This window comes from Scyliorhinus torazame, chromosome 16 (genome assembly GCF_047496885.1).
Source record: "Scyliorhinus torazame isolate Kashiwa2021f chromosome 16, sScyTor2.1, whole genome shotgun sequence".
NCBI lineage: Eukaryota > Metazoa > Chordata > Chondrichthyes > Carcharhiniformes > Scyliorhinidae > Scyliorhinus > Scyliorhinus torazame.
In genome coordinates, this window is record NC_092722.1 from 96,736,434 (window position 1) to 96,752,299 (window position 15,866).

The 15,866-nt window shown below is 48.5% G+C and overlaps 1 protein-coding gene across 1 annotated transcript in view; it reads left to right on the top strand.

Moving 5' to 3' along the window:
• The window catches only part of hk1 (hexokinase 1), a 328,092-nt gene that overhangs the window by 307,709 nt on the left and 4,517 nt on the right, over window positions 1–15,866 (top strand). Inside the window, exons 15-17 of the mRNA XM_072478763.1 lie at window positions 3,418–3,601; window positions 5,321–5,476; window positions 5,566–5,799. Coding sequence (XP_072334864.1) covers window positions 3,418–3,601; window positions 5,321–5,476; window positions 5,566–5,799 — 574 coding nt within the window. The remainder of the gene's footprint in view (window positions 1–3,417; window positions 3,602–5,320; window positions 5,477–5,565; window positions 5,800–15,866) is intronic.

Sequence of the window (15,866 nt, forward strand, 5' to 3'; positions counted from 1 at the left end):
CAAGATTTATAATCATCGAGATAGGAATAATATGATCAGGGATAGTCAGCATGGCTTTGTGAAGGGTAGGTCATGCCTCACAAACGTTATCGAGTTCTTTGAGAAGGTGACTGAACAGGTAGACGAGGGTAGAGCAGTTGATGTGGTGTATATGGATTTCAGTAAAGCGTTTGATAAGGTTCCCCACGGTAGGCTATTGCAGAAAATACGGAGGCTGGGGATTGAGTGTGATTTAGAGATGTGGATCAGAAATTGGCTAGCTGAAAGAAGACAGAGGGTGGTGGTTGATGGGAAATGTTCAGAATGGAGTTCAGTTACAAGTGGCGTACCACAAGGATCTGTTCTGGGGCCGTTGCTGTTTGTCATTTTTATAAATGACCTAGAGGAGGGCGCAGAAGGGTGGGTGAGTAAATTTGCAGACGACACTAAAGTCGGTGGTGTTGTCGACAGTGCGGAAGGAGGTTGCAGGTTACAGAGGGACATAGATAAGCTGCAGAGCTGGGCTGAGAGGTGGCAAATGGAGTTTAATGTAGAGAAGTGTGAGGTGATTCACTTTGGAAGGAATAACAGGAATGCGGAATATTTGGCTAATGGTAAAATTCTTGGAAGTGTGGATGAGCAGAGGGATCTCGATGTCCATGTACATAGATCCCTGAAAGTTGCCACCCAGGTTGATAGGGTTGTGAAGAAGGCCTATGGTGTATTGGCCTTTATTGGTAGAGGGATTGAGTTCCAGAGTCATGAGGTCATGTTGCAGCTGTACAAAACTCTGGTACGGCCGCATTTGGAGTATTGCGTACAGTTCTGGTCACCTCATTATAGGAAGGATGTGGAAGCTTTGGAACGGGTGCAGAGGAGATTTACCAGGATGTTGCCTGGTTATGGAGGGAAAATCTTATGAGGAAAGGCTGATGGACTTGAGGTTGTTTTCGTTAGAGAGAAGAAGGTTAAGAGGAGGCATACAAAATGATCAGAGGGTTAGATAGGGTGGACAGTGAGAGCCTTCTCCCGCGGATGGAAATGGCTGGCACGAGGGGACATAGCCTTAAACTGAGGGGTAATAGATATAGGACAGAGGTCAGAGGTAGGTTCTTTACGCAAAGAGTGGTGAGGCCGTGGAATGCCCTACCTGCAACAGTAGTGAACTCGCCAGCATTGAGGGCATTTAAAAGTTTATTGGATAAGCATATGGATGATCATGGCATAGTGTAGGTTAGATGGCTTTTGTTTTTTGACTTCCCATGTCGGTGTAACATCGTGGGCCGAAGGGCCTGTACGGCGCTGTATCGTCTTATGTTCCATGTTGTACTGCTGCTGGTCGCTGCGACCGCAAATTAGTATGCAGATGGCTGTTGCTTTGTTATGCTGATGGTTGCTGGTATCGATATTGTCTGGCCTTTCCAGAGGTAAATACACAGCCAACCTGAAGCTGCTGGTTTTTGTCTTGTTGGCTGACTTTCCCATCAGCCTTTGCCGTTCGCCATTTTGAATCGGGAGTTGGCCATTTTAAGTGGCTACAGGCTGTAGATTAAAGGCAGTCATAGATCATAGAATTTACAGTGCAGAAGGAGGCCATTTGGCCCGAGTCTGCACAGGCTCTTGGAAAGAGCACCCTACCTAAGCCCACACCTCCACCCCTATCCCCATAACCCAGCAATCCCACCCAATACTAAGGGCAATTTTAGCACGGCCAATCGACCTAACCTGCGCACCTTTGGACTGTGGGAGGAAACCAAAGCACCCGGAGGAAACCCACGCACACACGGGGAGAACGTGTAGACTCCGCACAGACAGTGACCCAAGCCGGGAATCGAACCTGGGACCCTGGAGCTGTGAAGCAATTGTGCTAACCACTGTGCTACCATGCTGCCCAGTCAGCAGGACAGGAATTTTTTTTAAACACCGAACAGACAAAGGGTTTACAGCAGTATTGTAACAGTTTCCTGAAACTGACCCAAGGCTGATGCTCTGGCTCCTCTGTTAGCAATAGACCCATTCTGATTATCAGCCATTCTGGCATGCAAAGCAACTGTCAGTCAGACTCCCTTCCAAGGCCCCATGCCTTCCTTACCATGAATTTCTGCACTGAGTAGTTCCTTATTCTCAATTATTTGAGTGCTCTCCTGTAAGAACTCCTCACATCTTCCCAACCAGCACCTACAACTATAGAATCCCTACAGTGCAAAAGGAAGCCATTCGACCCATTGAGTCTGCACCGGCCCCTGGAAAGAGCACTCTACTTAAGCCCACAGCTCCACCCTATCCCAGTAACCCCACCTAACCTTTTGGACACTAAGGGGCAATTTAACATGGTCAATCCAACCAACCTGCACATCTTGTGCCCACCCCAGTCCAAGGCCGGCAACTCTACATCATGCACATCTTTGGACTGTGGGAAGAAACCGGAGCACCCGGAGAAAACTCACACAGACATGGGGAGAAAGTGCAAACTCCACACAGACATGTCACCCAAGGACGGAATATAACCCGGTTCCCTAGAGCCATGAGGCAGCAGTGCTAACCACTGTGCAACCATGCTGCCCCAATTCTGATTTGTCACCTCAGAGGTTTAAACCTCCAACAATGTTCTGTTTGCTTCTAAATCTCACTACCGTTTCCCTTGAAAAGCTGCTCTAATACACTATCCAGTGGACTCTGTTTTTCTAATTCAAAGGCCGGAATTGTTCGGCCGTTCACTGGCGGCAGGAATCTCTGGTCGGCGACGTGGGTGGCTTCAGTGGGAATTTCCATTGACAGCAGGAACAGAGAATCTTGCCGCCAGCGAACGGCGCACCGCCTCCCACCACCAAAAACCATGTGACTAGGAGGTGCGGAATCCCGTCCAAAATCCTCAAACACAGTACTTCAACCTTTGCATTAGTAAAGCTCCACTGACTGCTGTATGAACATTGACAACACTTCACAGGTATATCGTTAGCAATAAAGCTCTTTGGGATATCCTGAGGTGACCAAAGGGGCTGTACAGATTCATCTTTGTCTTTATGGTGGAAGTCCATTCAGCTGTGACGTTTACTGTATTAAAGACATTACATGAAGTTGTTTTCATATTTAAATCTTTCCATTTCATGTATGTTGGGTTGTATTCTCCGTCCCGCTGCGCCAGATTTCTGGTTCAGCACGCCAGCAGCTTGCTCCGTTTTGCCAACTGGTCAATGGGGTTTCCCATTGTGGGTTAGCCTCACGCCGTCAGGAAACCCCTGGGCTGCCAGCAAAACGGAGCATCCCAACGGTGGGGAATCCAGCCCGTTATGTTTCCGAACCCAAGGCTGAACTCTGTGAGTGGAATTGCTGCATTTATTTTTTTATTTTATTTGATGTTTATTTTAATTTAAACCACAAGGCTATTTTGGTGATATTTTAATGCAACCTTGAATGTTGATGTGACTTTCTGCACAGGGACTGGCAGTAATACCTGCTACATGGAAGAGGCAAAAAACACAGAGACTGTGGAGGGTGATGAGGGTCTCATGTGTGTGAATATGGAGTGGGGAGCTTTTGGTGACAATGGATGCCTGGATGATGTCAGGACAGAGTACGACAATGCTGTGGATGATCTGTCACTAAACCAAGGGAAACAAAGGTGAGTTGACACAATGAAAATTTGATACACCAGTCTGAATTTCAACCCAAGTTGAGGAGTAGCAGCGAACGATGCTTCGCTTTTGAATTGTTTAACATTTGGGAAATTTTGTGCATTTTTAAAATCAGCAGCAGAAGTCAATGTTGGGGGAAAATTAAGCCAGCGTTTCAGTGCTTACAGTCAGCTATAAGTATCAGTGCGGTCCTCGTGTTATATTTACTCAGATCTTCCAGTCAGTGGTGATGATGGGACGATCACCACAAACTGCAGAGATCACTACACTACCACCTCTTCATTCCTTACAGCCATGTCTTCCTGCCTGGCTACAACAGCAATATTTCCATGGAGAGGAATAGCAAAGTTTACCACATTCACGGATGTGTGCAGATACGCGACGGGTAAATGAGTGGGAGAGTGAGTGGATTGGGGGAGGGGGGCTGTGGAGGGAGGAGGAGGGGGGTCGGTGGGGTGGGAAGTTGGATTGCAGGGTCAGTGAGGTGGGCAGTCGGGTTGGGGTGGTCAATGGGGTGGACAGTCAGGTCAGGAGTCAGTGGGGTAGATAATCCGGTTAGGGGGTCAGTGGGATGGGCAGTCAGGTTGGGTGGGGTCAGTGGAGTGGGCAGTTGGTTTGGGGGAGTGAGTGGAGTGGGCAGTTGAATCGGGATAGTGGGGTGGGCAGTCAACTTGGTGAAGTGCATTTGCATGTCTCTTGGAGTGGGCAGTCAGATTGGGAAAGGGATGACTGGGGTCGTAGTGGGCGAGCGGTTGATTCGGAGGGGGAAGATCGGAGGCAGGCAGTCAGGTCAGAAAGGGCAGGCAGTAACGTCGGAGGGGGTTGGGTTGGAGGGGTGGTAGGGCCGGAGGGGCAGGGTCGGTTGGAAGGGTAGTGCGGTCACATTGGAGCAGGTGAGAAATCGAGTCGGAAGGGGTGTGGCGTGGGGTCGGAAGACTTGTGGTGTCATAGACATAGACCTAGAACATACAGTGCAGAAGGAGGCCATTCGGCCCATCGAGTCTGCACCGACCCACTTAAGCCCTCACTTCCACCCTATCCCCGTAACCCAGTAACCCCTCCTAACCTTTTTTGGTCACTAAGGGCAATTTACCATGGCCAATCCACCTAACGGGTCAGAGGAGGAGGCAAGGTTCGAGTCGGACGGGGAGAGCAGTCAGATCGGAGGGGGTGAGGTGTCGGGTTGGAGGTGGCGGGAGTTCAGAGGGTCGAGCATTTGGGTCGCGAATGGTTGGCCGTTGGACCAGAGTCTCGAGTTGGGGATGGTGGGCAGTCGAGTCAGTGGGTATGGATAGTTAGGATGGGGGGGAGAGGGTGGGCTATTGGTTCTGGAGGGTCTTGGGGTGGTGGGAAGTCGGATCGGGTGGGCGGCAGTTAGAGATCAGTTGGGATGGTGGGTTGAGGTGTGTATATCAGAGATTAAACTGTGTAACAATTCAAGAGCAAGTATCTGGGTAAGTAATGCATATCTCACTGACACTGAGATCAGTGTAAGTGACATTCGTGGAGAGTCCCAGGCAGCATGAATAAGCTCGTCGGACATTGGAACTTCCTGGGCAATTACATGCTGGGTCCAAAAGTGCAAACAGTGTTGGACATTGGAAGATCTGACTCAGTGTCTATATAATAATTGGGACATTGGGGAACCTTCAATGGAATGTTTTGCACAAAGAATTGAAGAGATGTTTTGTCTCTTGCCATTACAGATATGAAAAAATGATCAGTGGGATGTATCTAGGTGAGATTGTGCGAAATGTAGTCATTGATTTCACCAGACGAGGATTCCTGTTCAGAGGACAGATCTCAGAAACGCTAAAGACAAGAAGCATCTTTGAAACAAAGTTTCTGTCCCAGATAGAAAGGTATGTGGCAGCCTTTTTAGGTAACTCATGTAATTTGCTGATTCCGATATTCATGGCTGACATCCCATTTGCTCCCTACTTGTGAACAGTGACCGCCTGGCTCTGCTCCAAGTCCGTGCAATCCTTCAGCAGCTTGGCTTGGACAGTACCTGTGATGACAGTATCATTGTGAAAGAGGTGTGTGGTGTTGTTTCTAAGAGAGCAGCCCAGCTCTGTGGTGCAGGAATGGCTGCTGTCGTTGACAAAATAAGAGAAAACCGGGGTTTAGACCACCTGGAAATTACTGTCGGTGTCGATGGAACTCTCTACAAGCTTCACCCACAGTGAGTGTTTTAACTTTATAAAATTACCTTTGTGCAGATTAAGATTAGGAGAATTCAGATGCTTGCTTCGCAGCACAGATCTTGAGTATTGCTGAAAAAAGAGATACTGTTGCACTCATCAGAACATAAACATAAGAACAAGGAGCAGGAGAGCCTGCTCCGCCATTCAGTGAGATCATGACTGATCTTTTGTGGACTCAGCTCCACTTTCCGGCCTGAACACCATAACCCTTAATCCCTTTATTATTCAAAAAACTATCTATCTTTATCTTAAAAACATTGAATGAAGGAGCCTCAACTGCTTCACTGGGCAAGGAATTCCATAGATTCACAACCCTTTGGGTGAAGAAGTTCCTCCTAAGTTTAGTCCTGAATCTACTTCCCCTTATTTTGAGGCTATGCCCCCTAGTTCTGCTTTCACCCACCGGTGGAAACAACCTGCCCGCATCTATCCAATCTATTCCCTTCATAATCTTATTTGTTTCTATAAGATCCCCCCTCATCCTTCTAAATTCCAACGAGTACAGTTCCAGTCTACTCAACCTCTCCTTGTAATCCAACCCCTTCAGCTCTACGATTAACCTAGTGAATCTCCCCTGTGCACCCTCCAGCGCCAGTACGTCCTTTCTCAGGCAAGGAGACCAAAACTGAACACAATACTCCAGGTGTGGCCTCACTAACACCTTATACAATTGCAGCATAACCTCCCTAGTCTTAAACTCCATCCCTCTAGCAATGAAGGACAAAATTCCATTTGCCTTCTTACTCGCCTGTTGCACCTGCAAACCAACTTTTTGCGACTCATGCACCAGCACACCCAGGTCTCTCTGCACAGCAGTATGTTTTAATATTTTATCATTTAAATAATAATCCCTTTTGCTGTTATTCCTACCAAAATGGATAACCTCCGGGGGACCTGATTGAAGTCTACAAAATTATGAGAGGTATGGACAGGGTGGATAGCAGCAAGCTTTTTCCAAGAGTGGGGGTGTCAATTAAAAGGGGCCACGATTTCAAGGTGAGAGGGGGAAAGTTGAAGGGAGATGTGCATGGAAAGTTTTTTACGCAGAGGGTGGTGGGTGCCTGGAACGCTTTGCCAGCAGAGGTTGTAGAGGCGGGCATGATAGCATAATTTAAGGTGCATCTAGACAGATATATGAACGGGCGGAAAACAGCGGGAAGTAGATCCTTGGAAAATAGAAGACAGGTTTAGATAAAGGCTCTGGATCGGCGTAGGCTGGGAGGGCCGAAGGGCCTGTTCCTGTGCTGTAATTTTCTTTCTTTGTTTGATCTCACATTTGTCAACATTGTATTCCATCTGCCAGACCCTAGCCCATTCACCTAACCTATCCAAATCCCTCTGCAGACTTCTGGTAGCCTCTGCACTTTTTGCTTTACCACTCATCTTAGTGTCGTCTGCAAACTTGGACCACATTGCACTTGGTCCCCAACCCCAAATCATCTATGTAAATTGTGAACAATTGTGGGCCCAACACTGATCCCCGAGGGACACCACTAGCTACTGATTGCCGACCAGAGAAACACCCATTAATCCCCACTCTTTGCTTTCTATTAATTAACCAATCCTCAATCCATGCTACTACTTTACCCTTAATGCCATTCATCTTTATCTTATGCAGCAATCTTTTGTGTGGCACCGTGTCAAAAGCTTTCTGGAAATCCAGATATACCACATCCATTGGCTCCCCATTATCTACCGCACTGGTAGTGTCCTCAAAAAATTCCACTAAATTAGTTAGGCATGACCTGCCCTTTATGAACCCATACTGCGTCTGCCCAATGGGACAATTTCCATCCAGATGCCTCGCTATTTCTTCCTTGGTGATAGATTCCAGCATCTTCCCTACTACCGAAGTTAAGCTAACTGGCCTATAATTTCTGCCTACCTCCTTTTTTAAACAGTGGTGTCACGTTTGCTAATTTCCAATCGTCCGGAACTACCCCAGAGTCAAGTGAATTTTGGTAAATTATCACTAGTGCATTGGCGATTTCCCTAGCCCTCTTTTAGCACTCTGGGATGCATTCCATCAGGGCCAGGAGACTTGTCTACCTTTAGCCCCATTAGCTTACCCATCACTACCTCCTTAGTAATAACAATCATCTCAAGGTCTTCACCTGGCATAATCGCATTTCCATCAGTCACTGGCATGTTATATGGGTCTTCCACTGTGAAGACCGACCCAAAAAACCTGTTCAGTTCCGCAGCCATTTCCTCATCTCCCATTATTAAATCTCCCTTCTCATCCTCTAGCCATTCTTTTTTGTTTGATGTAGAAACTTTTACTATCTGATTTTATATTCTGAGCAAGTTTACTCTCAATCTATCTTACTCTTCTTAATAGCTTTTTTAGTCGCTTTCTGTTGCACCCTAAAGATTTCCCAGTCCTCTAGTCTCCCACTAATCTTTGCCACTTTATAGGCTTTTCCTTCAATTTGATACTCTCCCTTATTTCCTTAGATATCCACGGTCGATTTTCCCTCTTTCTACCGTCCTTTTTTGTTGGTATAAACCTTTGCTGAGCACTGTGAAAAATTGCTTGGAAGGTTCTCCACTGTTCCTCAACTGTTTCACCATAAACTCTTTGCTCCCAGTCTACCTTAGCTAGTTCTTCTCTCATCCCATCGTAATCTCCTTTGTTTAAGCGCACATATTTTTGGTTTTACCTTCTCACCCTCCATCTGTATTTTAAATTCCACCATATTTTGATCGCTCCTTCCGAGCGGAGACCTAACTATGAGATCATTAATCAATCCTGTCTCATTACACAGGACCACATCTAGGACCGCTTGTTCCCTCGTAGGTTCCATTGCATAATGTTCTAGGAAACTATCACGTATACATTCTATAAACTCCTCCTCAAGGCTGCCTTGATCGACCTGGTTAAACCAATTGACATGTAGATTAAAATCCCCCATGCCAACTGCTGTACCATTTCTACATGCATCCGTTATTTCTTTGTTTATTGCCTGCCTCACCATAATGTTACTATTTGGTGGCCGATAGACTACCCCTATCAGTGACTTTTTCGCCTTACTATTCCTGATTTCCACCCAAATGGATTCAACCTTATCCTCCATAGCACCAATGTCATCCCTTACTATTGCCCGGATGTCATCCTTAAATAACAGAGCTACCTCCCTGACCATCCACTCTGTCCTTCCGAAAAGTTTGATACCCTCGGATATTTAACTCCCAGTCGTGACCATCCTTTAACCATGTTTCAGTAATGGCCACTAAATCATAGTCATTCACGATGATTTGTGCCATCAGCTCATTTACCTTATTCTGAATACTACGAGCATTCAGGTAAAGTACACTTATGTTGGCTTTTATACCTCTGTTTTGAATTTTAACACCTTGATCAGTAACCTCTCCTAAGTTATTTTTCCTCTTAACTTTTCTCCTAATTTTCCTTGTCGTTGAACCCATCGCTTCATGTAACAACCTGCGTCGCTTTCCATTTATGTTTTTACTTCCTGTTTATTCCTTTTAGTGTTACTGGGCCTATTCTCTGAGCTCCCCTCAGTCACTGTACTTTGTACTGTCGCCCTTTTTGATTTTTGACTATGGCTTCTCTGCCTTACACTTTCCCCCTCACTGCCTTTTGTTTCTGCCCCTGTTTTACTACCTTCTAACATTCCTGCATCAGTTCCCTTCCCCTTTCCAACCATTCCTCATGTGTTGTCTGTTGCTGGATGGATCACCTGGCCTTGAGGTGGGCCCGCTCTGGTGTCCCCGCCTATGGACACATCCCAGGACACGTCAAGCGACGAGGCGCACTGGACAGCGACACCCAAACACTTTGCACCAGTCCCAAGGCGTATCCCAGGTGGCATCGGGCACCCCGAAGGAGGAGGAGGTGATGGGGCCCATGCCGGTGACCCCGCATGGGGGGAGCTAGAACACCACAGCATCTCAGACACGCCACCACCCTCCTGTCCCTGGTGCCTCCGATGGGCAGTGGGCAGAACAGGATAGCACCACGCCACCTGGGACACCTGAGAGACTCCTGGGCCGATTGCCCCAGAAAACGGTCGCCAATGGGAACCCAGGCCACAGCGGTGCACAATGTCACATCAACATTCAAGGTTGCATTAAAATGTCCTTCCTCCTCTCTCTCCCTCAGCAACCACTACGCCTTTTCCCAATTTTTAAAACCACAAGTGAACCTTGCCTTCGGTAATTCTGCCAGGCGGAGCATCACGAGAGCCCTGGAGTACTGGGATGGGCCTGTTAATGATACGCCAACAGCGTTTACTGTCCATGCGGCGTATAATGATTCATGGCATTGTCGAGGCACCGGAGCGCCGTCCTCGAATTCCTTTTTTTTTTTAAATCGCATTTTATTCAAACTTGGATCAAAGTAGGTTACAGCAAATAAAACACCCTGGGAAGCATTCTTCCCAACAGTCAACTATACAGTTTGTACGGATTTTTCTCCTTTTTCACCCCCCCCACCCCCCCTGCGACGAACAGCTCCTCAAATACGGCACAACCATCCCCCACCTTTTATCAAACTCCCCTGCTGAGCCCCCTCTCTAACCGCAGGAAGTCATACAGGTCACCCTGTTACCCCCGGTGGCGATGCTGACCACCATTCCAGCAAAATTCATCGCCGTGCACTCAGAGAGGCAAAGGCCAAGACATCGGCCTTCCTCCTCTCCATGAGCTCCGGCTTCTCTGAAACCCCAAATATCGCCACCAAAGGGTCCGGGCCCACTCCCTCCTCCACTATCCTGGCTAAGACCGCGAACACTCCCGCCCAGAATCTTCCCAATTTTTCACAACCCCAAAACATGTGTGCATGATTCACTGGCCCCCGCCCACACCTCTCACTCATCTGGAACCCACTGAAAGAACCCACTCATTCTCATCCAAGTCATATGCACCCTCTGCACCACCTTAAACTGTATCAGGCTCAACTTTGCACAGGAGGAGGTCCCATTTACCCTTCGCAATGCCTCACTCCATACTCTCCAATTGATCTCCATTCCCAACTCCGCTTCCCATTTCTCCCTTATCTTCACCACCCGCTCGCCTCCCTGCTCCCCCAGCCACTTACATATATCCCCAATTCTTCCCTCCCCTTCCACATCCAGAAACAGCAGTCGCTCCAGCAGGGTGTATCCCGGCAATCTAGGGAACCCCTTCCAGACCTTTTGTGCAAAGTCCCTAACCTGTAGATACCTGAACTCACTACCCCTCCACAGCTCTACCCTCCCCCTTAGCTCCTCCAGACTGGCGAACCCTTCCTCCAAATACAAATCCCTGACCTTGACCAGCCCCACTTCCCTCCACCTCCTGTATACACTATCCATCCCCCCGGCTCAAACCCATGATTCTCGCACAGCGGCGTTAGCACCGACATCCCTTCCACCCTAAAATGCCTCCTCAGATGATTCCATATCTTCACCGTGGACTGTACCCCTGGGCTCCCTGAATACCTACTCGGAGCCATTGGCAATGCTGCCGTCACCATAGCCCTCAAACTAGACCCCTTACAAGATTCCTCCTCCATCCTAACCCACTCAACCCGGTCTCCTTCCCCCCCACCGCCGCACCTTGTCTACATTCACTGCCCAATAATAATGAAGCAAGTTTGGCAATGCCAACCCCCCCTGCTGCCTCTGCCTCTGTAGCAGGGTCCTCCCCATCCTCGGCACCTTCCCCACCCATACAAAGTCAGAGATGATTGTGTCCACTTTCCGAAAAATGGCCTTTGGTATAAAAATCGGGAGAGCCTGAAAGATAAACAAGAACCTCGGCAGAATATTCATTTTCACCACTTGGACCCTCCCCGCCAACGTTAAGTGCAGTGTATCCCACCTCTTAAGATCCTCCCTGGCCTCCTCCACCAGCTTCGTTAAGTTCCACTTATGGAGCCCCGTCCATTCCCTCACTACCTGAATCCCCAGGTACCTAAACCTATCCTTCGCTACCATAAATGGCATCCTCCCTAAATTAGCCCGCTGTGCCGGCTCATTCACCGGGAACACCTCGCTTTTCCCTACATTCAACTTGTATCCCGAGAATCCTCCAAACCTCCCCAACAGGCCCATAATCCTTCCCACACTCTCCAACGGATCTGAAACATACAGCAACAGGTCATCGGCATAGAGCGACACCCGATGCTCCCTCTGCCCCCTCATTATCCCCTGCCACTCTGCCGACCCCCTGAGAGCCAGCAATCCCCTCATAAAACCCACATCATCCCAATTTGGGGCATACACATTTACCAACACTACCGGTGCCCCTTCGAATACCGCACTCACAATCACATATCTCCCACCTGGATCCCTCACCTCGCACTCATGAATCCCATTTTTTTGCTCATTAAAATCGCCACACCCCTCGATTTCAAATCAAACCCCGAGTGAAAAACCTGCCTGACCCACCCCTTCCTTAACCTAACCTGGTCCTTCACACGGAGCTGTGTCTCCTGCAAAAAGACAAACCCCGCTTTCAAGCTCCTGAGGTGCGCGAAAACCTGCGACCTTTAAACCGGCCCATTCAGTCCCCGGACGTTCCACGTTAGCAACCTTCCCGGAGGCTTGCGCCTCCAATCCCCTCTACCGTCCGTCATCTTCCCCACTTAACTCCTGCCCCTTTAATTCCACTCTGTACCCCATCCCAGATGGCCCCTTTCTTCGCCATTGACCATGTAATCTCTCACCCCTGCCGCGTCGCAGAAACACCATCCCTCCCCGCTTTTCCCCTTCCCCTTCTTCCCCCCCACTTCTGCTTTCCCCCCACCACTTCCCTTCCATTCACCAGCATAACCTGCTGGCGTGGCTGCCCCTGCTCAAAGACACACCCTAATGACCCCGCCCCCCCACTCCTCAGCTCAAAGAAAAAGGCCTCCTGCTGGCCTTACCCTCTCCCACCCAAACAAGGACTTCTCCTGAACTCCAGGTATCCTTCTCCAAAAGCAAACAAACAGGTTTTAAACACAAACAGTCCCATAATACAGATGGGGGGGATGGGAACATCCATCCCCACATAAACTTTTCACCCCTACAACATCTTACAATCTCAACATTGAACAGAACCCCCCCCCCCCCCACACAAAAAGAGGCAAAAATCCCCCAATCCCGACACCCACTTCAAACAAAATGGCCAGCATAACCGGCCAGCACCCCTGTTGCCAAGCATTGCCCACTCAGTTCTCCCCCAGTTTATGCTCCTTAATAAAGTCTTTGGCCGCTTCTGGGCTCTCAAAGTAATACTCCCGGCCTCCGAACATCACCCTTAATTTCGCAGGGTAGAGCATCCCAAACCTGATCTGCCGCCGGTACAGCACCAACTTGGCCTTGTTGATATCTGCCCGCCATTTTGCCAACTCGGCTCCGATGTCCTGATAAACCCGGACGTTATTTCCCTCCCAGTCGCAGCTATGCTTCTCCCTGGCTCACCGTAGAATTTTCTCTTTCTCCACAAATTTAGAGTCTCACGATCACCGCCCGCGGCGGCTCCCCAGCTCTAGGCTTTTGCCTCACTGACCTATGCGCTCGGTCCACTTCAGGTGCCTTATCCAGCACCCCTTCTGCCACCAGTCCCGCCAGCATCTTCGAGACGTACCTCGTGGCACTCACACATTCCACTCCTTCTGGCAGGCCCACTGTGAGGTTCTGTCTTCTCGAGGAATTCTCCTGCTCCTCAACCTTTGCCCTCAGCGTTTTACAAAGGTCTCCTAGAAGCCTCACCTCCGCCTCCAGAGCCACCACACGATCGCTGTAGTCCGAGATCACTCCTTCAATCTCCCGAATCTGTGACCCCTGCACCTCGAAACACCTCTCCATCCACTCCAAAGTACTCTTCAGGGGTGCCACAGCTTCTGCAATGGCCTTTGCATGATCCTCATGCATTTCTTTCCTCTGTTTATGGAATTCCTCCTTGATAAAACTCATCAGTTCCTGTATCTGGGGCCTTGCAGCTTGCCCCTCCCCCGCCTGCATGCTGGAAGAGATTGTCTGTGAAGCACAAGACTGTTTCAACTTTCCAGCCAAACCTCTCACTGTTTTCTGCCGTGTCTGGTGATCAGGAACATACCATTCCAGGGCTAAACTACTCCTCTAACATTCACCTACACGCTTTCATCGAAATTCCACCCGGATCTGGGTAAAAAGAGCCCTTTTCTGTGACTTTCAACAGGAACAGCCCTTTATGTGACCAATCACTCCATGGTCACAAGCGGAAGTGCCGTCCGCAAATTCCAGCTGACACGTTGTTCTCCGCCTGATCAGGCCTCGTGATTCCGACGTCATTGGATGGAGAATCCTACCCCAGTTGTCTGGAATGTTCTGAGCACACATGCAGTTCCAGGCGTGGCCATGTGAGGTGCTGCAATAGAATTAATGGTGAAACTCAGGCTGCACATTAATGACCGTTGTACAAGTGCCAAACCAGGAGGAGTGAAGGTAGAAGAGGACACATCAAGGACATCTTGACACATCAAAGATGGGCAGATATATTTTTTGCACACATCAGCCCCTGTCTGCTTCCCACTGTACACATGCATAAGAATTAGCACTCATGGTTAAATGCGTTTTCTAATGTTAAAGAGCACAATACTTTGGAAACGTGAAACATTTGGATAAATTAAACTATTTTTATTACTGCTTTATAATGTTTTGTCACTGTTTAATATCTCAAGGGCATTCTTATCTTTCACATACTGGTTACGCATTCTTAACATTATCCAAAATCAGGAAATTTCCCAAAATCTGGAAAATGCCTTGGACCCAACCAGACTAGAGAGGCTACAGTGGAGAAAGAACTGTAACAGAGAGGCCATGGCACCTCTGATCTTAACATCCTGAGTGAGTCTGCTTGTCGTGTATTGTTTAGAGGAGAATAGGGAGGAAACTGGCCTTTGACCCCATTCACTCATGGTATATATATGGTTCCGGTAAAGTCTGGCTAGGAATGTGAACATTGGATGTGAGTCTGGAGCTGATGAGCAGCTAATATTCAATTATATAAAATGCGGCATCAAATCGCCTTGCTGTAATTTTCCTCGCGAGATGTCAGACATGGATAATGTTTAAGAAACGCACGGATAAACATGGCTTTAACACCGCCTGACCATGTCTAAAATCTGAAGCAGTTTCAAACAACTGTTATTGTTTTGAAGTCTCCAAAATCTGTGAAACTGCACCAAAATCTTTTTCATTTTGGCCTTGAATATGAGAGTTTTCTGGTACAGTTTGTGTACACTCATCACAATGGGACATCCCTCGTCTCCTTTTCTGTGTAGAATTTAGGGAGGCCTCTGTGTCTGAGAGGGCCTCACAATGAGGAGGAATCTCGTGTGAATTTAAGAAAAGTTTAAATTAAAGACCGTTAATCAATGCAATCAGTCATGCTGCAGTTGGTTTTCTGGACTTTCCAGGCATGAATTTTTAAATCCCCATGTCTCCGTGGACACATTGGGCACGATCTAACGGGAGAAGTTCGATCTAACGGGAGAAGTTCTAAGTTCCATTTCATTGCCCCCGCAAGAGAAGTTCGCCCATAATAGCCTGGAAAGGGCTCAGACAGGCGGCGATGTGCCGGACATCAGAGTCGTCGCCCCCTCTAAGGAACAGGCCCTGGAGATCATGGGATTGACTGAGGATATAGCAGTCATGACAGCGAGGCTGGCCTGCACCGCAGAGGTGAGGATCCACTACCCACCTCCCAAATGTCTGTTCCAAGTGAGTTGTTCATGTCAGACGAAATGGTCCTTCCCTCTGACCACAATTCTCTCGCAGGATCACCATCTGATGGGGCTGGGCCACGCCCCCTGGCCATCCTAGAGAACAGAGCAGTCCTCTGAGGATTCACCACTGGTGCGATCACCCCACCTTCCACCAGCGCACAGAGACGCATCTTGGTGGGTGACATTAGTCGACAGGCTTCTGGGACACAATCTTGTGATTATCACACAGCTGCTGATGCACATCCGGTGGAAGCAGGAATATCCAGTCGGAGGTCTGCTGGATCCTCGGTCTCAGCTGGGTCCCGGTCAGATTCCAAGCCTCTGGACAAGGTTATCCCAGAGCTG